The sequence below is a fragment of the Aegilops tauschii genome, chromosome 4, assembly GCF_002575655.3.
Source record: "Aegilops tauschii subsp. strangulata cultivar AL8/78 chromosome 4, Aet v6.0, whole genome shotgun sequence".
NCBI classification, from domain to species: Eukaryota; Viridiplantae; Streptophyta; class Magnoliopsida; order Poales; family Poaceae; genus Aegilops; species Aegilops tauschii.
Window position 1 is genome coordinate 87,716,813 of NC_053038.3, and position 21,329 is coordinate 87,738,141.

The 21,329-nt window shown below is 45.1% G+C and overlaps 3 protein-coding genes and 2 long non-coding RNA genes across 12 annotated transcripts; 1 reads left to right on the forward strand and 4 right to left on the reverse strand.

Annotated features, from left to right (window-relative positions):
• Nucleotides 1-210: 210 nt before the first annotated feature.
• Nucleotides 211-1,069, reverse strand: LOC109749740 (uncharacterized). The gene is made up of 2 exons (XM_020308697.4): nucleotides 790-1,069; nucleotides 211-705 (listed from the first exon to the last, which is right to left on the reverse strand). The coding sequence occupies exons 1-2, from the start codon at nucleotides 952-954 to the stop codon at nucleotides 505-507; spliced, it is 366 nt and encodes a 121-aa protein (XP_020164286.1). The 5' UTR covers nucleotides 955-1,069; the 3' UTR covers nucleotides 211-504.
• Nucleotides 1,070-4,922: 3,853 nt separating this feature from the next.
• LOC109749737 (uncharacterized) lies at nucleotides 4,923-7,008 on the reverse strand. The gene is made up of 3 exons (XR_012182923.1): nucleotides 6,712-7,008; nucleotides 5,291-6,035; nucleotides 4,923-5,212 (listed from the first exon to the last, which is right to left on the reverse strand). It is a non-coding gene; the product is annotated as an uncharacterized lncRNA (long non-coding RNA).
• Nucleotides 7,009-7,635: 627 nt separating this feature from the next.
• LOC109749724 (uncharacterized) lies at nucleotides 7,636-11,508 on the forward strand. Of its 8 annotated transcripts, none has more exons than XM_073496324.1 (8): nucleotides 7,648-8,094; nucleotides 8,200-8,376; nucleotides 8,548-8,696; nucleotides 8,842-8,899; nucleotides 8,979-9,342; nucleotides 9,527-9,681; nucleotides 10,099-10,162; nucleotides 10,684-11,508. In XM_073496324.1, exons 5-8 carry the CDS (start codon nucleotides 9,095-9,097, stop codon nucleotides 10,730-10,732), a joined length of 516 nt encoding a protein of 171 aa, XP_073352425.1. In that variant the 5' UTR covers nucleotides 7,648-8,094; nucleotides 8,200-8,376; nucleotides 8,548-8,696; nucleotides 8,842-8,899; nucleotides 8,979-9,094; the 3' UTR covers nucleotides 10,733-11,508. The 8 variants fall into 8 exon arrangements, 2 of the variants coding, with proteins under 2 accessions (XP_073352426.1, XP_073352425.1); XR_005753701.3 differs by having other exon boundaries at nucleotides 7,652-8,094; nucleotides 9,496-9,681; XM_073496325.1 differs by having other exon boundaries at nucleotides 7,636-8,094; nucleotides 8,211-8,376; nucleotides 8,548-8,899.
• A 715-nt stretch (nucleotides 11,509-12,223) lies between these two features.
• LOC109749725 (uncharacterized) lies at nucleotides 12,224-15,801 on the reverse strand. Its single transcript, XR_002229721.4, has 2 exons — nucleotides 15,270-15,801; nucleotides 12,224-15,196 (listed from the first exon to the last, which is right to left on the reverse strand). It is a non-coding gene; the product is annotated as an uncharacterized lncRNA (long non-coding RNA).
• Nucleotides 15,802-17,147: 1,346 nt separating this feature from the next.
• On the reverse strand, nucleotides 17,148-20,923 carry LOC109749730 (uncharacterized). The gene is made up of 5 exons (XM_020308685.4): nucleotides 20,481-20,923; nucleotides 18,995-19,092; nucleotides 18,838-18,903; nucleotides 18,042-18,751; nucleotides 17,148-17,382 (listed from the first exon to the last, which is right to left on the reverse strand). The coding sequence occupies exons 1-5, from the start codon at nucleotides 20,843-20,845 to the stop codon at nucleotides 17,371-17,373; spliced, it is 1,251 nt and encodes a 416-aa protein (XP_020164274.1). The 5' UTR covers nucleotides 20,846-20,923; the 3' UTR covers nucleotides 17,148-17,370.
• Nucleotides 20,924-21,329: the final 406 nt, after the last annotated feature.

The window sequence follows — 21,329 nt, forward strand, 5'->3', positions numbered from 1 at the left end:
ACATGTTCTGGGAAAGGATTGACAATTGTCCAGATGCCGGAGAGGGTAACACATATAAAGCCAGTCGCCGATCATATTTCAGATCCAAACCACAAAACGACATTTTAACATGAGGTGAACCGCAGAATCCAGTTCGCGCTTCAACAAGTGGCACATGCCGCAGTTAGGCTAATTACGATGTTGAAGTCGATAGGCGGTCTAGACACGTTCTTGCAGTAATAATGATTTCAACATATCCTCTTTTTGTTTTGGTTGAAGCAATCTTCACTCTGAAGCTTATAACACATAAAAAGGAAAAAAATTATACACATCTATTAACAAACACACAAGCACGACCACACGCGCATGGGTTGGTACCCCTAAACATCAAATCATACACCTAGTAGACAGCACGTGTCTAGGTCTCTCTTATATAACACTTAAAAGCATACAATGTGTGTTGTGTAGATGTGGTTAGTGCTCATGTATGTGGACGTCGGATGCTGAAGCGAGCCGACCAGGGCTCTATTTCTTGATCATGCTGGTAATGACGGCCATGCGCGGCCTCTTGCACACGGCGCGCAGAAAGAAGAAGACACCGACGACGGTGGGCAGCAGAACGGCGGAGAAGACGATCTTCTCCACCCAGTCCGTCCGCGTCAGAACCAGCGCCAGCAGCGGGCAGCACGCGACCGCCGTCAGCAGCAGCTGCAGAGGCACCCAAACCTGCAGCAGACGGAACACCTATGTGAGCCACACGTTTCCAAGTAGATATCCGTCCTCTATCTATGCGTGTGTGTGTGGACGTACGTAGTTCGGCATCTCGCGGTCGTCGTCGTCTTCTCCCCCGCCGGCGGCAGCGGAGGACCTTGGCCGGGCGCCGAAGTTTGCTGGCAGCGCAACGACAACGATGACTACGGACCCGGGCATGGACCCCGTCTCCAAGTCCGACGGGTCGTCCCCTTCCTTGGCCATCTCGGGGCGACGGCGACGGCGACGTACGCGAGTTTTTCGGGTGCCAACAAACCTAGGTTAACAGCGCGTAACAACTTTCCTCCCCGTCCCCGATATATTATTAACCGAAGAGAACAAAAACAAGCGGAAGCCCTTTTGCGGTGGACCGGTAGTATATGAGTATGGACGCAGGACGGAGGTCCAGCAACTAGATTCCGATATTCACTGCAAAAAAAAAAAAAAAAAGGATTCCGATACCGCGTTTGGTCCAATGCAATTCCAAGCACCATGTACCACTTGTATTACTGGATTCCTCCCCGCAAAAAAAAAGAGGATTACTGGACTCCTATTCGGAGCATGAAAGCTGCGCCCTTGTTTGCTTGCGTGCCACATTGCTCCCCTGTTACATTTGTTGTGCCAATGGTCCAGTGTGAGTCTATTCGAATTTGAATCTAATAAGCGATTTATGTTGTATTCTTATTTCTTCAAGAATAAATTGCACGCTGCACTTGAATTTTGTACGACACACGAGTTGCATCAAATGTATTTCATCGTAGCATTGCAGTTCACACAAGTTTTTTTGAGTAAATTGCACGAAACCACCATAATTGCTGCTCAAATAGCAAAAACCGCTACTTTTGTGAAACGTTGTAATATGCACTGCGCGAAACTTTTTAGCCCGTTTAATCCTGAAACTACAGTGATAGTAGTCTTTTTTTCCTTGGACACTCCTTGGGAAACACTTCCCAGCAGACGCCCGACATGATCAATTCAACGTTGAAATTTGCAATTATTTCCTTCTCAATGTATACAACCATGTTGTGTTGAAGAAAATCTTCACCGGTTTTATTTTGGTGACGTGTCTTGACAAGGTTCGTTGCTGACAAAGCTCGCTCTGTAGTTGCAATTGACACCGGGAGAGTGATGAAAAGTCGCAATAAACTATTAACAATTGGATACACATAAGCTTTGCATGTTTTATGCAATCCAATTGTCAAATCGGCAAGTGATGACAAAGATTTCAGTTCATGATGGTTGCGAACATCTAACCGACGGTAAAACGGTCATTTAGCTCAACCAGCTGCTGATCTATCGCACATTGAACACATTTGCTTTGTAGTGGTGAAGCACCATGATGTTATCATGTTTATTTTGAGACTTAGTCACATCTACGTACCTACTAATTACAATTACAGTATATGTGTTAGAGTAAAGAAATTGTGAATAATATTATCGTTTTATATAGAGGAAAAGGGACATACTTGCACTCATATCGGGATCTCAACTTTGTTCTTCATACAAAAGGACTTAACCTCCTCTATCAGAGGTACCCAACCTTCTTCTCTTAGATCAGCAAATAGCACCTGAGTGTTCAAGAGTTAATCTAATGCATTTAAAATGTCCAAAGAATTATTCTGGAATGTTTGGCACGAGACATATGTATTTAACCTCCTCTACTTCGTAGGTGCGGAATGAACACAAAATCAAAATAGACGATTATCCTTAGGGTGCCTCTAGCATCTCCACGGGAATATTGTGTGACCGAACGATCGTTCGCTCTACTTCGTAGGATTGAATTTTAGTAGCAAACATCTTCTCCGGCTCTGAATTGACTTGAAGTGGTAACTCCATATAGTGTCTCCTAGTCCCCTTTAAAGAGCCTATCTGGTTTGCCCCTTTACCCATATCAAACTCCCCAAGTTCAATTTCGCGTGCAATCTCAATGGCTTGATTTGGTGGTAACTCATTATTGCGTTTAGGTGATGCACTAACAACATTTATGATGAAATTAGTATGATAGAAAAAGTTTGCACTTCATGTACTCCCTCCTTTCCGGTTTATAGGGCTCAATTTAAAAATCTCACCAACCAAGGTAGATGATGAATGGTGGAATACTTTTTGTAGTTTGCAAAAGCACCCAATTAATGTTCTTGTTTTCCTCAAAAAATTATGTTTACCAATGCATTAATTGCAATGCACGCATGCATATAGTACATGTATTGGTCAATTTTCTCTTAATACTAGCATGCGATGATTTAATGCACCTTGGAATCTGAACATGTGATGGGGAACAACCAAATTGAGCCTTATAAAATGGAAAAACTAAAATTTTAAGATAAGCCCTATAAACCGGAAAGGAGGGAGTACCTCCTATGATGCTGCAACAAGAGCCAATATTGAAGTTGATGTGTCATACAATAAATGTAATATGCATAAGGGCACTCTTTTAGAATTAAAGCCTTCAATCAATTCCACTCCCCTCGCATGATGATGGCCCCGTCATAGCCTAGACCTCTGATTTCTTGCACATTTAAATTATTGTCAGCTAGGACAGTGCAAACTTTCTCCTTGAGAGTCAATTCAAGAGTGTCATTGACATGATTGACATCAAAGAATCGCTCATGTATGAACCCTTCAGTGTTGGGAAACCGGAGGACAATGCCATTTGCTCTCTTTTGGATTCATGACAACCTTGGTCAACCATTATACAAAATTTATTATCAACAATCTCTTCTCTAATTGTTCTTTGCACCTTCCAAGAAAGTATACTAAGATTTTCTTGTTGAATAGAATGAGAGGTTTACTTTGCATTCCAGGAGCATTTGCCAGGAAAACATCTTTCTCCTCCTTGTTATAAGAAGCCAAAAGTTTTACTAGGTCAAGGAAATTATCCTGGTTAATGGATCTTGGAAATTCATCATGGCCTCTAAAAGTATAAGCCTGGAATGTTAACAGCTTGCATCATATCGTAGAAAATTTCTTGTTAGATCCTACAACATATAAAAATATTTTAATTAATGTAACAGAAGATGGAATAAAATATTACTTACCGAATGGAATCAATTGTACCTATGAGCCTTAGCCTTGCACCTGGAATCATTTTTGTGGATGCTTTCACAAACACCTTACCGATATGAGTCATATTATTTTTAAAATTCTCATAACAATGAACCGAGAGTTATGGGCTGAACCAACATCTTTGCCCATATGAGTTATAAACACCTTTTTCATTATTCACCTTCTTCAACCTATCAAAGCCCAAGACAGTAAATGTATACCCGCACTTTCCAATTGGCTTTCTTGAAAAGAGAAAACGATGCAAGCAATATGCATGCTTTGTGCGGCTTTACTCCTACGTGACCGACCGCTAGATCCTAATCTTTTCTCCCTCCCCCCCCCCCCCCCCCCCCCCCCCCCCGCCCCGATTCCAACGGTGGGGGCCCGGGCGCGTGGCACTTTTCCCCCTCAATTAACCAAAATAGGAAAGAGTAGGGCCTGTCTGAAATCGGGCGCTGAAACGCGCGCGCGTCAGATAGCAACGCCTTGCTTTGTGTAAAGTGAAAACTCGAGCCAATCAAACTGCTTGAACCAACTATAATGGAAATGCCGACGATGTTTTGATGGGTCGTCATTATATGGATACTCTCTCATGTATGGCATGTATTGGCCTTCTTAAATATAGAATTGGTGTGCTTCATTCCACTTCTCAAGAGGGAGTTCCCAAATCTGTTACGATTTGCAATGTCTTGCTCATATGGTGTGCTTCTGATTCTTTCTTGTTGTAGAACTTCTACATATGCCTCAATATTTTGCTCGAGGGTTTGCATATCAACTGAACTAAGATTGGGGACATTGCGTCCAGTAGGTTGTATTGGCTAGAAAAATTACTTATCGGTGGTGTCTTCCTCCTCATGACCTATACAATTCTAATATTAGTACAAAGCAAATATGTAATCTGTAGTTGATCTATCAAGTGACAAAATATACTAAGATCAAAGATAATAGCACAGCCGGCTGCTGGCTATATAGCAATGCCACGTCATCATAAAGCCTTCTCTCATATAGTAGTCTGGCGTTTTGACTGGCTATTAGCATGGCTCCATTTAATATGAAGTATTTATTGCTTGCAGGTGCATATGATCTGCTGTGATCTACAGTAAACAACATCTTTGTGGCATCATATACATGCCATCCATGCAACCAGGAAATAGGAAGACTGACTGGCATTTAGGCAACAAACATATGTCATACAGCATCATAGTACTCCAAACATGTCACACAGCATCATACTACTCCATAGCATCATGAGTAATTACTTAAGATTACATAAGTCTTTAAGAAAGCATTCAGCAAACATAATAGATAACATCTCCGGCAAACAAGCCGTTCACGACCACAAGCAACAATCATAGTTTTGATCTGGACGATGACAAAAGTCACAAAGCATGGAGGGTACTATAAGTAACAGCTGCCGCAATCACCACATCACAGCTCACTCCTGAAATAAAAATGCATGTAAGATATCAAGGTTACAGTAAAAAAAAGGAATATGAACATGCAGATATCAATATCCCACCATGATTAATTATGATGTCTGTTTTGAAACTTATGCCAGATATGCTCGACTAAATCACTTTTAAGTTGGGCATGCTGTGGACGAGCACGAATAGTAGCTTTTCTACGCAACACATCTGCGAAACATAGATTACCACCAACATTCACTTCGGGAGGTAGAGCAAATGAAGCCCCCGGAATCTCATTCAAGTCAATATGAATTTTTGCCTGCTCTCTCTCATCTTCGATTATCATATTGTGGAGAATCACACAAGCCCTCATGATCCTTCCAACACTCTTTCTCTTCCATAGACGTGCAGGCCGACGGACAATGGTAAAACGGGACTGTAATACCCCAAAAGCGCGCTCGACATCTTTCCTTGCCCCTTCTTGCTTCTGGGCAAACAACTTGTGCTTCTCTATTTGGGGAAGTGGTATAGTCTTTATGAAGGCAGCCCATTCTGGGTATATACCATCAGCAAGGTAGTAACCTGCGGTATACTCATTCCCATTGACAAAAAATTGGACTTGAGGGGCTTCTCCTTTCAGTGCATCAAAAACAGTGGGGATTGATTGAGCACATTCAGATCATTATTTGACCCAGCAACTCCAAAAAAAGCATGCCAAATACGAAGGTCCTGGGAAGCAACGGCTTCTAGGATCATCGTTGGTACTCCATAATCGCCGCGGGTGAATTGCCCCCTCCATGCAAGAGGACACTTCTCCCATCGCCAATGCATGCAATCAATGCCGTGTTCTGAAAGTAACTAAGGTAACCACCAGGTGGGTGAGAATCCACTCCCCTGCTCAACGACATAAAGAAGCGAAGAGCGATCAGCACCGAACTACATGCAAGTATATACTCAAATTTGTAAAATCTGAATACAATACATTTGAGATGCATACTAGTTGATCACAGCAACTATTTAAAGGAAAAATAATCTGAAATGATCACAACAACTATTTAAAGGAGAAATCTGAATTGATCACAGCAACTATTTAAAGGAAAAAAATCTGAATTGATCACAGCAACTATTTAAAGGAAAAATAGTTTTTATATATATATATATATATATATATATATATATATCATACACACTATCATGTGGAAACTGAAAAGTTACACTACACTGCAATCCAAGATTCAGCAAACGAGAAGTCACGTGCTCCTGTACATCAAAGAAAGATCATCTAGCAGAAGGAACTTTTCTTTTACTATCATTACTAAGCTACTAAAAATGAACTCTGAAAATAGACAGTAGAGTAGTAGATAGATTTCTGATGTTGTATCATCTAACTAGCATATCATACAAGTGTGTCAGCAGCTCTAAGAAATGACACCACGATTCAGAGTTGAGATAAGCAATGGAGAAAATTCATACCATACTTGTGGATCAGAGTAGTCCATATTGCCAGCCATGTACCAAGGTGATGTAGAGTCACCGATGCAAGCAGGCGGTGCCCAGCAAGGACCTTGAGCCGTAGGACCCGATTCACTTGGTTGCTGCAGACTAGCCGCCAGAGACTCTTGTGGTCTTGGGGGATCCAAGTGCTTGTTCTCTGCTTTGAAGGGAAGGCCGACGGGATCCCCGGCGGCGGGGCGGACTTAGGCGCCGTCGAGACCAGCAGATGCGCCGGCGGCGGGACCAGGAGATGCGCCGGCGGCGGGGTGAGCAGAGGCGCTGGTGGAGGGGCTTCACGAGGTGCCAGCGCGCGCGTCCGTTTGGACTGCTGACCCATCTCCTTGATGTGCGCCGGCGACAGTTCTAGGGTTCGGGAGAGGTGGCGATTTGGGGAAATTTGGAAGGCTTGATTTGGCGCGAGGAAGCTATTTGGGGCGACGGCACGGGCTGATTTTCGCGCGCGAAGGAGGAAGGAGAAGCGCGGGAGGCGGGAGAGGCGCAGGGGATCGAGAGCGCCGGCTCTAGCGCTCGCCACGGGCTGCAAGCGGGCGCAAAGCTCTCGTATCTTGTGCCGCAGCCCGGCGCTTGACGAAGCGCCCGTTCGCTTCTCTCTCCCTCTTTCTCTCCTTTCCAGATGTGATTTGGCTGACGTGGAAGGGCTTATAGCCAGCTGAGTCAGCCTTATTATACTTGCTCTAATGGAACGTATAAACACCGCTGCACTACCCGCCATTCTGGAGGCTTTGCGGGCGCTGAGCTTCGTCATCCGTTGGATTTTTTTACTGTTCACTGATTTTTACCTGCTGGCGTTTGGTCAGCCGTTGGTCCTTCTGTACATCAGCAGCAGCTTCACAGGTCAATGCCAGGTGGGGCTCGTTACCTGTGGGGTCGAGAGAATCATGTGAGGTTGCTTTGGTTTTGCGTGAGTGAATTGGGGGATCGATTTCACCGCGGTGGTCCCCGTCCTCCTCGATCCCCACATCCCTCCTCCCCACCAATCCCCCGTCTCCTAAAGCCCCGCACCCCTCCTCCCCTGCTCTCGCACCCCGCGTCGGGCCGCCGCCGTTTCTCTCGGTCTGCTCGGAGGGACGGAGAGGGTGAGTCCATGGTCAGATGAGGGAGGAAGACAGATGACGGGGTGGATCGGGTACTCGAGGAGGACGCCAAGGCCCAGCAGTCTCCCCCAAATCTCGTCGCCTCGGGCGTGGAGGCGAGCTTCCCGGCGACGTAGGCGTAGCGCCGCCAAGAGGTCAGCAACGAGGAGGTTCACCAGTCCGTTTCGTCGTCCTCGTCCCTAGGCGTCTGTTGCTGGAGAGAAGGACGCCAAGGCCCAGCAGTTTGTGACGGCCCCACCGGACGACGGACCCGGCGGGACAGCGGGCTCTAGCTTTCTCTCCCTTCTTCTTCATCTGGACAGAGAATGGTGAGATCTTACGTACTACATCATGTTGATTTTGTCTTCTTGTTCATGGCTAGGATTTGCAGTGTAATTTGGTGGTTATTCTTTTGCTGGGACTCTCCTGCAAAGACTCTGCTCAGATGCATAGTCAGGCAACTCACCGGAGAGAGCTGGGATGGAGGCGACTCTGAGGAAGATGAAGGCCAAGAGCGGTGCCGCTGCCGGGGAGAGGAGGCCGGTGCTGTCGAGGACAATACTGCTCCTCTGCGCCTGCAGCTTCATCCTTGGCGTGCTCTTCACCGACCGGTGAGCCCTCTCCTCTCCCCCCAGATTCGTTTTCGCTTGACCCTCTTCCTAGCGGAGTCCTTGCTCTCCCCGCTTTCTTTTTCTTGGATTCGTTTGAAAGCTCGCCGATGGAGTGCTCTGCTCGCCGTAGGCCTGCAACTGATACGTGTTCTATGGCGATGGTTTGGTCAGGTTCAGAGCGATGCCGGATTTAAAGAGCCAGGTGGTGGCGCAGCTGCGGTGACAGGAAGAGGAGCTGCAGATCGTTTCTGAAGATTTTGTTGCGATCGACAGCATCCATTTTTTGGCTCCTGGTTTATTTCAGAAAAAGAACAAACGAGGTTTTTGAAGATAATATAAAATCATGTTATTTTTTAAAGAGCGAGTTATGGAGTGAAAATGGATATTTTAATAAGAAGATAATCCTGATGTTCTTCAGTTTCCTCTTTGGTTTGTAATTCTGTGAACATCCTTTCTTGATTTCAGAAACCATCCTACGACAGGGACGTGATGGGGAAGTGGCAAAGACTCATGAGGCCATACAGTACGTCGACTTGATTTTTTTTTTCGCGAATACGCTAAGGATACGTATCTTTCCATTGATAGAACGGGAGTGTTTACAGCATGGGATTAGGACGACACACTATGCCATGTACACAAAAGGGAGGCATGGAAGTGGACGTCGAGCAAACAGACGGGGTTCCTCATCCCCAAGAAAACCCTAGCCTAGCGCTCTGGGATGATGTTGGTGATCGCGCCGGCGCCGGCCTGGGCCCAAAGGTGCGCTTCGTCCTTGATGGTGGAGCACAGGTGGGAGACAGAGGGTCGGTCCCCGTCGAAGGTGCAGCTGTTTCTATGCTTCCAAATCCACCAAGCGGTGAGGATGATGAGGGAGGATAGGCCTTTACGCATGGCAGCGGGCGCGAGAGCACAAGAAGAGGCCCAACGATGCAACACCTGCTGGCTGGCTGCTCCTTCTCCCGCCAGGTGTGGTACGATGTTCTTGCTTGGGCTTGCTTCCCCACCGATCTGCCGACCGGAGACACCGACTTGAATATTGAAAAATGATCTGAATTGTTTGCACTTCTGCGTTATATATCTATTGGGGGACTAATTGGAATATATCATAATTGTATCTAGATATTTAGACAAGTTGATCGCCACGCTGCAGATGGAGTTGGCAGCGCGGTTCAGCAAGCATGAGCTGCTTGAGAGTGCGGATGGCAAGGCAGGAAAGGAAAAAGGCTTTTATGGTGAGCAGGATCAATACCGCGTTCAGTAGCAAGAAGCGCCGTGATTCTGTCAGGGAGAGATGGATGCCTCAAGGTTCATTACTTTGCAATGTTGTCTCCCTTGTTTTGGCTGTTTTGGCCTAGCTGTTGCTTTCTGCATTTCTTGTTCTTAGTTAGATCAATGCAGAGGGATGTGTTTTTAATCAACTAGGATTATGACGTGCAAATAGCAAGGAAATAACAGAGAAATGTGCAAGTACGAAATCAAGGGATCAGATAGGATCATCTATCGTCCCAGCAAATAGAATCAACTAAATGTGATTTTTTATCATCATAACAACTAGAATAATCAGGTAGGTTTATTTAACATCATAGCTGCCTTGGGTCATACAGTTTGTTTGTTGCCTGCATACTTTCTTCTAAGAGCTGAGCTATTTAGATTGGGGTGGATCATTTAGTTGTCTGGCATTTATTTTTATTTCACCACATATATCTCATCGTTGTTTATCAGATGAGAAACTCAAGAAACTGGAAGAGGAAAAGGGAGTCGTCATTCGATTTATGATTGGGCATAGGTAAGGTTACTGGCACTAAGGTTCAATATATAATAACTTGTTTGCTGAAAAAAAATCATAAGATGAGGTCCCGTAAAAGACAAATCGTAACATAGAACACATATATTGTAAATATCTCCATGTAAAGCTTACATATTTTAGACAATAAAAGGAACCCGTAAAGCCTCAATGTTATAAACAGGTGCAGATGGGGTTTCCCTAATTCCCTATCTTTAAACAGGACACCACTTGTCTAATTGGACAGTAAGTAGATAAGGACATAAATCTGCTATTCGTTGTGCAGCTATGAGTCAACTGTGCATGAACTGAAAAGGGAAGATTGAACAAGTTCTGAGCTGCTATCTGGAACCATAAGTATGCAAGTTTTACAAAATAGTTTGGATGAAAAAGCAAAACAATACAAGGAGCCTGCGTAGATGCACATATTTTTGATGAATAACACTCATTTTAGTGTTATATCTCAGCTTGTATGTCAGTAAGTGTGTAAGTTTAGTCTAATACTCGCTTTTCTTTTTCCTCAGATCAAAAGCCAAGGATTTGTTGGGTGATAGCTTGATTCTAAGGCATTAATAGATTTACAACACTTCCAAAAATTTACTGGCATTTTGTATTATATTTATTCAAGTCGCTGATTGATTCTTGACCATCACTTGATCAACTATATTCATTTTCTAATACAAAGCCACTTCGCTAATTATCTTATGACTATTGAAGGGTTTAAAATATTCAGGTATTTCAAGTGACCAACAAGTGTTATTTCAGTAATTTGAAATCTCCTGTATTCAGAGTTTAGTCAACTCTTAGTCATGTTCTTTAATAATCATTAGGTCTAATAAAAGTTTAGAACGATGCACTATTTTCCTGAATTTTGACTAGGCAAGTGCATCTTTGGTTGCGCCGATCGGATCGGATTCAATGCGTACATCGTATTGATGGACTGCTGACCGCTTCATCTGGTGTTTCCTCTGTCGTGTGAGTTGCATGTTGTTTTGAGAGCTTGAAGCAAGCAGAAAGCCGATGGAGGGGCTTAGGGATGATGAAAGCATTAGTGACGACATCAGGCGAGAGAGTATCGAGACTGCAAATCGCTTTCCTGTTTCTGCATTTCTTACTGTATATGTAACTTTGGCAGTATTCAGATCGTATAGCCTACGGGGAGCAGTGGAAAACATAATTTGTTGATGCTTAAAATTTGGAGTGGTATGTTTGATACATCTGCACTGTTGACACGGTCTTCTTTAATGAATAACAAGGTAGTACAGTAGAATTGTAACTTTAGAGCCCTGCAAACTGTCTGTGCAAATTATGATGCTGGTTTATAGAACTAAATTTGTGGTGTGCCTGTATTTTATCTTTAGTTGTAGGTTTCTCGGAAGCTTTACTGTGGGCTGTGTTACTTGCCAAACAAGTTCTAAGCACAAGTCAGATCCTTTCATGGCTTCCCTTATAAGATGATATACAAGGAAGTTTATTGCTTAGTGTAATTAGACAAGTGCTTGGATTATTCTGTAGTGAAAATAATGTGATTTTCCATCTTCTTTCTGTTCTTAGATCAGCTCACCTTAGGCCTTAGCCATACAAAGTAATTTGTGAAGATATATGTTCCTTAGTTTGATCCCACCTTCCCTGATTAAACATATGTCGTTACTCGATTTGATTATTGTATTAGTGTCTCTTAAGTTCGCTGGAATCGCTTGATGTTTCCTTTGAATTTAGAAGAAGGGACTCCAGCCATAAGATTCTTAAGTTCGTTGGCTTTGCGGCCGCATCATGGCAAGACGGCCACAAGGCAGCTGTTGCTTCCAGGCACAGAAAGGCCACCGATCGGATCAGCACGCAGGAAACCCGTTCGGATCGCCGCCGCAAGCCTCACTTTAGCAACAGATCAACCTCTGCACCTACATCCACTTCGATAGGCCGTTAGTCAAAGTTTATTTCAAATTTCAATCTAGAGTAGTTACACTTTTTCGCCTCTGCCTGCCTGCTTCTTCTAGCAGAGTTGCATTTCTCCTATTTTCAAAGCTTCAAATAACTCGATTTGATTAAAAATCATTCCTAGGGGAACCCAGCCGGAAGTTTTGATGATCATTGCACATGGGGTAACAAAGTAAAGCTTTACAAAGATCAAGTCAGAAAATTGAAGCGTCTCATCTCTGCGAAAAAGTCACACATCAATTGTTACATTTGCCACATGAGCCTTCAAGTACCTATGGAAGTATACCATGCAAGCATTACGCGACAATGACACTCTCTTTATTCCTACGTTCACACCTTCTGAAAACCAGTCAGACTAAGATGACTAAATAAGCTCTACAACTGCCTATGTATGTGTTTCTGTAAAACGATCAACCTCACTCTACTATATGTGATAAATTCACATTGCATTATGTTTGTAGCTACATCCCCTACCTATTCACTACTAACATCGCTACTAACTGGCTTCTTGCGCCATTGGCGCAACCGGGTCATCTAGTAACTACTAACAATTAATTAATTGGTTTCTGTAATTAAATTGACAGCTGTAGCAGTATAAATCTGTTATCTGTAGACAATGATACCTTAATCTCTGATTCACGGGATCAAGTTAAGAATTTGTGGCGGTGTCGTTCGGCTGGCCATAGTCCATAGACTCGTAGAATTGTACTCCATTGATGTGCGGCAAGCAACAGCTTCGCTAATCACCGAGCGACGACTATGTCACGCCCGGCGGCCGGCGACAATGAAGCCCTAGCGTGTCGGGCACATCCTCACCACGGAAAGAGTCTAAGAAGTCGGCTCAACGTGTGAGTTTTTGTGTGTGCATTGATCGATTACGTGATGTATAGCCAATGGCGGATGGTGCAATTTGTTGTCTTTCTGCTTCATTCTATAATAGAATGAGGCGGGGGAAACCCCTTTCAAAGAAGAAAAAATGGTGGATGGTTTGGACAAGAGGTCAATGTTTTTCTCTCTAGGGCATCTCCAACCTCGACCTGCACACATCTCCTATCAGTCCGGACTGAGTTGTTCAGACCGCGAAAGCCACATCCAATACGGTCATGTGACAGTCCACGGCGCGGTTCGGACGCGTTTTTTCCCGCAAACCGAACACAACGTGGAGGAGGTTTGCGGGAGTTCAGACCGCTGTCACGCCCGCTTCTGACCGCGCTGGCCCACCAAAAATCACTCCCCTCGCCCCCGCGCGCTTCCCACCCGTCGCTCAGCTGCTTGCATTCATGCCGCTGTAGAGCGCGCTGCTCCACATTGAAGGCGGCTCAGGGCGGACGCGACCTCTCAGTGCCTCCGCCATTGAAGCGGCGCGCCGGTCGAGGGCGCCGCCCGCTGCATGCTCAGCTGAACACGCCTCCTCGCCGCATTCAAACGCCTCCATTAAACCCCGTGAAAGCCGAGAAACTTACTGCGGCTACACGTCCGTTCACGAGTGGACTGGCATTAAATGCAAGCCCGAGCAAGCTCCTCCCGTCCGTCTTCTATTTAAACAAGGTCAGACGCCGGGCAAGAATCGCATCACTCCACCGCTCCCCATCTCCTTCTTTCACCATTTTCTTTAATCTTTCGATGACATCGACGAGCTAGAAGAGCAGTTCTCCGGCATAAAAGCCGACTGGGTGGCCCGCCGAACCCGGCGAATACGAGCGAGGCAGCTCGCTGCTCCACCTTCCTCGCCTAACCCGACGGAGCAAGTTGTTGCCCCAAGCCGATGCGTGGTTCAGCAACTCGCCGCTCGAAGCTAGCTCGCAGAGGAGTGGCGAGTTGCTCCAGGCTGGCACAGCAGGGAGCATGGCGGCACGGGCGTCAACGATGCCGCGTCATACTGGTCCTCCAGTGCCCACGACCGCACCGCATCGACAACGCAGAGAAAGACGCCGGTTGTGCGGATGTTGACGAGGTGGTGGCCCACACGTCCGCGCCCCCCGCCATTATCGAGAAGAAGTAGAACATGGAAGACCACCACCACTTGGGTCCTAGGAAAGCCACCGACGAGGCACCGCCGGTGTACACAGTCGGCGTCTTGCCCTCTCACCAGCCACTGTCGTCCCCTTACCCAAGAACCAACTATGGCTGCGTAGGGACCCTTCCCCTCCGGCTGAAGCATCTGGCGGCGGTTCCACTCTGATGGGCGATAGGGTAGCGAGCCGTCCTTGGCGTTGAAGCGTATACCTTCGGTGCTCACCGATGCCGGTCATGGGGGCGAGTTGGAAACCCGCCGAGCCTGCCGTAGACAAGTCCGGTTTCGGTTTTAATTGAAAATATGTCCAAAATATAACCGTTTTCGTTCGATTTATATGATATCCATCATGTTTATATGAAATCCGAATGAGTTTGCATGAATTTTATCCGATTTATTAAAAAAGAGTTTGCAATGTATGCGGTTAGTGTTGGATGACGGCCTCCCGCATCCGTATCCGCGGACTGGTCCCTCCTGTCCACGGACGGATGCGGATGCGGGAGGAAATTTGCGGGTCGCAAGATGCCCTTAGTCTTCTTGATGCCTATAGGATTCCTTTCGACACCCTGCTTGCGAGATTTATACACTAGAAAGATCTGGATTCTTGTTTGTTTCTACGTCGCCTGTAAACAAATTTCGCAGCATGGAACATGACACTTGGACAGATGGAGACGAAACCATCTGTGCAACGTGCTCACGGCGAGGGCACACGTCAGGACGGGGGCCAAGTCCATGTGTGCTGCAGTTCATGGCACACGTGTGGCCATGCACACCGCCGCACAAACATCCTCGTGTCCGCTCGGTCTGGCAGAAAGAAGCTTGCAATTCTTGGATCCGGTGACGGCTGTCGCACGGCCTATACCTGGCAAACCCTGCATGCACCTGGTGGCAGCAGAACATCAGAAAATAAGCAGGGAAATTGTCTCCATCTACATGGGACCTGGGACTTGGCCACAGCAAAGCCTGGTAACCTTGGTACTGTGCATTGCTCCGCTTCTAGTTCTAAGAAGAAAAGAGCAAGCCAAACAAGGGGGGTTCAGTTGATGATGGAACATTTCCGGAGCTGAAGACAGTGCATCTCTCCCCTGATCACACAATGATGATCTGAATTCTGAATCCAAGAGTTGCCCAACTGAAGAAACAGCATTTGATTCTCACCTAAAGAAAGAAGAATTCAGAAGGTGGGATCAGGACGTGTAGACGATTATCGCATTGCCAAATTGAGCTCGATCTGCAAAGGAGATTGAAGCCAGTGGCTTCAGAGAGATTTTCTTTGTTTCTTGAAGAGGGATGGCCTGGCATGGTGGATGAGAGCCACTCTGGCTAGCCAAGAAGACCCACCCATGCAGCCACACTCACTGCATCCATCACAGGGGCTTCCCAGCCGATGGTGAGATGGATCAGTTAGCAGAGGCATTGCATAGGCAAGTCATTCTTGGCTACCAGATGAAGGGAGGCTCTCCATCTCCATGCAAGGCTTCACCTCTTCCTTCTTTTTCTTCTTCACACTTGATATACAATTCCTTCTCTGATGTATGTATGATGATGGGTCTCCTTGGGGCTCTCTGTGGCATACATCCCTGCTGGCTCACACCAGATGGTATTTATAGTGTGGACATGGGAGGGGGTCAGGACAGGTGGTGCTAGTCACATTTAAGCTGAGTCACACAATTGACATCATTCCAAATTTTATTTGTAGCCAAGTGAGATTAATTTTATTTAAGTGATGATTTTGGATTACTGGAACTCCACGCGAGGCCTTTATTTTCACGCGAGTGATGGATGTCCATCATATATTATTATAAAAGTTCACCAGATGTTCAAAACATACCAAACATACATTGAGGTGTCTGGACCATCGAACGACCACTACCATCGCAAAAACGAGTCACCGACGCGCCTCTGCCGCTGCTCTCCTATTAGAGTAGGCTCTGACCTAATCGATGGCAGTCAAGAAATTTTCGTGCACATGCCCCTAAGGACCAACGTCCTTGAGCCGCCATTGTTGTTGTCGAACCCTTTAACCCATCAGAAATAATCCATCAGAAGCGCCTGACACCAGATCTCGTCGTCGCGTACATACAACGAGAAACCCTAATCTCGCTACCACAAGGAGACGACATGAATCTACATCGGAGCTTCAGCGTGCCCGTCCTCCCGAACAGACTCGAGGAGGATTAGATTTGGAAGACCAACACGAAGATGAAGCGTCCTCATCAGTTCAAATGTCATCCCTACGAGGATTAAAAAACCCTTACCTAATCTAATACCCGAAGCCGTGGAACCGGGATTTCCCTTGCCGCGAGGGGAGGCGAATGCACGAGCTGGCTGACGGAGCCTGGAGGGGATGAGGTCTTCAACCTAGTTGTTGTTGAGGGGAAGGAGTTCCGATGGTTAAGTTCCTTCATGTTTAGTTGTTTGCATTTTTCAAGATTTATTATAGGCAATGTTCGTTCGATGAAAAATGACGTTCTCATCGACTCTAATGTATTTGTGGTGACTTCATCAATCTCAATCTTTATCCGTCTCTTGGGTGTGCTCATATGGATAGGATGTGCATGGATGCGTCCATAGGTATGCTCGTAAAGAAACCATATATTTTACTGCACTTTTCAATATGTCCTGTATCGCAATACTATTCCATTGAAAAGTAGATTTTATTCTGTAGATCTTGAAAGTTGACCCCCAAAATTCTTTTTAGATCTCATCCTAAGGGATTGAGACGCCCAATGCTAAGATCGACCAAAGCATCTAAAAGGTACCTCTCGAACAGGAAAAGTCTAGCGAATGTCAATGAGCATCCAAGAGTAACAATCACAGCTAGCATATGCTTGACACTGCATGGTACCTACGATCGTTTCCCAACACAGGTGAAACGGTTAGATCACCTCAGCCATGATAAAGGAATATTGCAATTTTAGGCATCAACTTGTATGTATAGTGCAAATGTAAGGGCCATCAGATGCAACAATTCTACTTCTTTTAGCAAGTTGGAAGAATACATCACAAATTCAACGACAAATAAAACACGAAACATCCATCAAAAGCACAGACCACTCCAGACTCCACAAGCCTTTCCAAACGTCAAATATATGGCTACAAGAGATAGTAACGCACATCAATAATAAGTCTGATGTGAATGCAGGCAACAAGACAAAATAAAGTAGTTCAGCTGTTTATTTTACAGGTGGAAATTTCTACATTTCAAGTAGAGGAACTAATGCCTTGTTCTTAAGTGAAGCTACTTCTCATCAGGTCCTTACTGCCTACCCTGCACGACACCAAAATGAAGAATCATCAGTGATTAGCCACAGATTAACGGTATAAGCAAAACTGCAGACACAATTTATCATAGGCATATTCCTCAGGGTTGATGTATGCGCCAGGATTTCCTAATACAAAATTTAATAGTACCCCGTATATGCTTGCATTTACATTTAAGGACCTAGCAGGTTCATTGCTCTAGTGTTTTACCAAACAGATGGGCATGAGAATTTAAGGCCAAAAATTTAGTCCACTTCCGAGACATGTTGAAACTACAAATCTACTCCCTCCGTTCCAAAATAGATGACCCAACTTTGAACAAACTTTGTACTAAAGTTAATACAAAGTTGAGTCATCTATTTTGGAACAGGGGGAGTAACAGTCAACATACAAACTTCAAACCATCAGTAGGCAAGCGCTACAGGCATGATAAAGTAATATTCATAGGTTGCTTCAATGTACAGCTTTATGGACAAATTGTGCAAATTTAAGCTTTATGGACAGAAGAAATCAATATTGGTCATCTTCAATCAAATATTCCCTCCGTAAAGAAATATAAGAGTGTTTGAATTGCTACTTTAATGATCTAAACGCTCTTATATTTCTTTACAGAGGGAGTACTTGTCTATAGTGCCAGTAAAAGCCATATGACAAAGGCTTTCATACCTGCCAGTTCCCTTGTTGTCCTTCACCTGGGCTAGGATACTGACCAGAAACCCCTTGCAAGTTATCCCCTCCATATGCAGGCGCTGCACCCTGTCTGTTGTCTCCACCATAACCAGGACCCCCTTGGTTACCTCCAGGATATCTCGACCCAGACGGTTGTCCATAAGCTGGAGGTCCAGATGGCTTCCCATAGGATCCAGGAGCAGGTGGTTGACCATAATTTCCAGGTGCAGGCGGTTGACCGTAATTTCCAGGTGCAGGTGGTTGACCATAATTTCCAGGTGCAGGCGGTTGACCATAATTTCCAGGTGCTGAAGGGCCACCAGGCCTGAGATCTCCTTCCTGTCCTTGCGAGAAACTCCTGCGCTCTTGTGGATCTTGGAAACCTTGACCGGCTTCATTTACACGCCCTTGGTACCCACCAGGCGCATTGTAACCTGGATGGTCGGCAGAATCATTCCTCCCATAACCTCTACCATCTTGCCCAGCTTGTGCGTAATTCTGCTGTGGAGCGTAGCCTCTTACGTCTTGCTGTGGGCGGGACCCTTGGAAGTTTCCTTGTGGTGGCGACCTGTTCTGGTAATTACCTTGCGGTGGAGGACTGTTTTCGTAATTTCCACGATAGTTGCGGTTTCTATCATTCCTTGACGGTTTGCTATACTGAACAGGTGGTGGTCTTGGAGTTATGACACCATTCTCGTATTTGTCTCCTGATGAAACCAATTCACACATACAGATAAGATCGGGGGCATATGAACTTACTAAACAGTAATTGATGAACAAGAATACAACAAACCTCCATACTCCTTTGTCTCTGGGTATAAATATGAATCAGGCAAGATAAAAACAACTCCAGGCAATCCTGATCAAAATGCAAAAAAAGAAGGTACTTAAATTTATAGAATAACAAACATTTCAAACAGAATATAAGTCTAGATATCACATCATCTCACCGCGAAACTTTTCTGACATTTCCTCAGTCATTACAGCTTGAAACCCAACATATGTTGTTGTACTAAGAGCATACATCCTCTTCTTAGCCTCCTCATAACTACAAGAAGCTAAGAGCTCAGCTAAATGTTGCAAATGATATTACATTGCTTACACATCAGTCAGAAGAAACATTAGCATCATAAATAAGGGCATGCCTTCACTAGATAATTTCAGAGCCATCAATTTGATAAGCAACAGCTTTACAAATTCTAGGCAAGAGCAACGACTTAACCTTTTAAGAGCGGAAACAGAACCATCAAATATAGGGAACCATTCGCTAGCAGTATTCATTGGTGTAGAAACAGACCATTCGCTAACAGTGACCATCAAATTCAATGAATAAGAACATACTGCAGTAAATATGACAGATAAGGGATCCTTGAACTGAAAAGTACATTCAAAATACTAGATGTAGATCTCATAATGACTTAAGTTATATATTACCAAAACGTTATGAAAAATATTACCATTGCAATTCTCCAAAATCAAATTTTTCTATATATCCCTTTATAACCAGTTAACTACTATTCTAATTTCATACAGAAGAAAGCAACAAAGCTGACAGCACAAAACAACAAAGTACATATTAGTTTTGAGGTCAATCTCGAGATGCTACTTCTGATATTTCTGCCTAGTGGCACACGTCTAGTTTAGCGGAGAGCCCTAACTAAAAAAGGCAGGATTAAATGTATGGTTGGATTATGGAAAATGCATGTCTTTACGGTCAGGAAATAATAAATAGCAGTGGATTTAGAATATCTTGAATACTTCAAATCACCACACACACAAAAATGCTCCAAACAGAATAATGTTACTTGACATAAGTGTATCAAACTGCTCCCTCCGTTCCATAATTCTTGTTTATTCAAGTCAAAAAATGTTGATGAAACACAAAAAAATTGCATCATTCACGACTAAACCACTGGAGCTATCGAGCATAGAAAATTTTCAAACGTTATTAGTTGTCATAAGTAGAACAAGGCACATTATCGCAAGAATCAAACTTTGTTGACATAATTCAGATCCATAGCCACCAAAATAAACATGACAGCCACCCTCAAAGTTATCACCCACTCACTTGAAAAAGCAACAATCAGCTCAATGATTCCAGCAATTGCAACTACAGATTAGTATCATAAACCTTTGTTGATAAAAAATTAATATGGAACGACAATCAAACTAACAGCACGCCATATATCAGAACCACATGAATACCACACATACGCAGCCTTCAATCACTCCAACCATACACAAGACACAAGAAAGGAAAGCAATCAGACTCATCCTCTGAGACTACTTCGACACGAGATGAGTCCGATTCCTGACCGATTCACACATTTCTAAACAAGAAACGAAATAAGACTAATTCGACACGAAGACAAGTCCAATACCTGACCGATTCACAGATTTCTGACGAGAAACGAAATAAGGGGGATTTCGTTATACCTTCCGACGACCTTGGCGAGGGTCTGCAGGTAGGTCTCGATCATCTCCTCGCGGGAGGGCTTGGGGTCGGGGAACTCCATGGTGATGAGCCAGTGGTTGTAGTCGCACCCCTCGAAGAGGATCTCGTCGGGGTCGATTTTGGCGTCGTCCGCCCCACCGCCGTAGTTTCCCCGTGCCGCTGCCGCCGCCGTCGACCGGAAGCCGGCGGCGCCCCCGGGGAGGAACGGGCGCGGCAGCGGCGCGACGAAAGGGGCGAGGAGGGGAGCCCGATGGGGGGATGCCGCGGCGGAGGCAGTCGGACGGAGGAGGGATGCGGAGGTGGAGGCGGCGGCGAGGGCCCGACGGAGGCGGAGCGCGAGGGCCATGGCGGGCTAGGGTTTTCGTTGGGGGCGCCGCGGATGGAGGCTTCTGGGGTTTAAGGGGGTTGTGTGAGATGGGAGCGGTATACGGAAAGAGCGCTGCTATAGGTACGATCAAACTTCATACGATTTTGCGCACGAGCAGACTGTTCTGGTGTAGTGGGCTCAAACATTGAGAACGATCTGTGTCTTATAGTACAAAATCGTATAGAGAAAACATCATACACAAAGCAGTTTCGATACGGAAATGAGCAGCAGGGAAGCGGCATACGGGTGAACACGATCAACAAGGCCGCGTAGAAGGGCCTAGACGAATAAGAGAGAGCATCACAAAGTTGGGCCAAACAAATGTCTAACCAGTTTCGTTAAACGCTATGAATTTTATAGTGACCCGTATAATCAGCTCAACTTCCCCTCTCACCGTGGGAAAGCTGGTCTCTTTTCGTAAACCTTTCTATAGAAATGTCACATCAGTATTGCCATCAGCGGA

Coding starts and splice junctions, on each gene's coding strand:
- LOC109749724 (XM_073496325.1), top strand. CDS start 9,095: ATGATGTTGGTGATCGCGCCGGCGCCGGCCTGGGCCCAAAGGTGCGCT. Junction 9,682..10,098: donor GGAGAGATGGATGCCTCAAG/GTTCATTACTTT, acceptor GTTGTTTATCAG/ATGAGAAACTCAAGAAACTG. Junction 10,163..10,683: donor CGATTTATGATTGGGCATAG/GTAAGGTTACTG, acceptor CTTTTTCCTCAG/ATCAAAAGCCAAGGATTTGT.
- LOC109749730 (XM_020308685.4), bottom strand. CDS start 20,845: ATGGCCCTCGCGCTCCGCCTCCGTCGGGCCCTCGCCGCCGCCTCCACC. Junction 19,093..20,480: donor CTCGCCAAGGTCGTCGGAAG/GTATAACGAAAT, acceptor AGCTTCTTGTAG/TTATGAGGAGGCTAAGAAGA. Junction 18,752..18,837: donor AGAGACAAAGGAGTATGGAG/GTTTGTTGTATT, acceptor TGGTTTCATCAG/GAGACAAATACGAGAATGGT.
- LOC109749740 (XM_020308697.4), bottom strand. CDS start 954: ATGGCCAAGGAAGGGGACGACCCGTCGGACTTGGAGACGGGGTCCATG. Junction 706..789: donor ACCGCGAGATGCCGAACTAC/GTACGTCCACAC, acceptor CGTCTGCTGCAG/GTTTGGGTGCCTCTGCAGCT.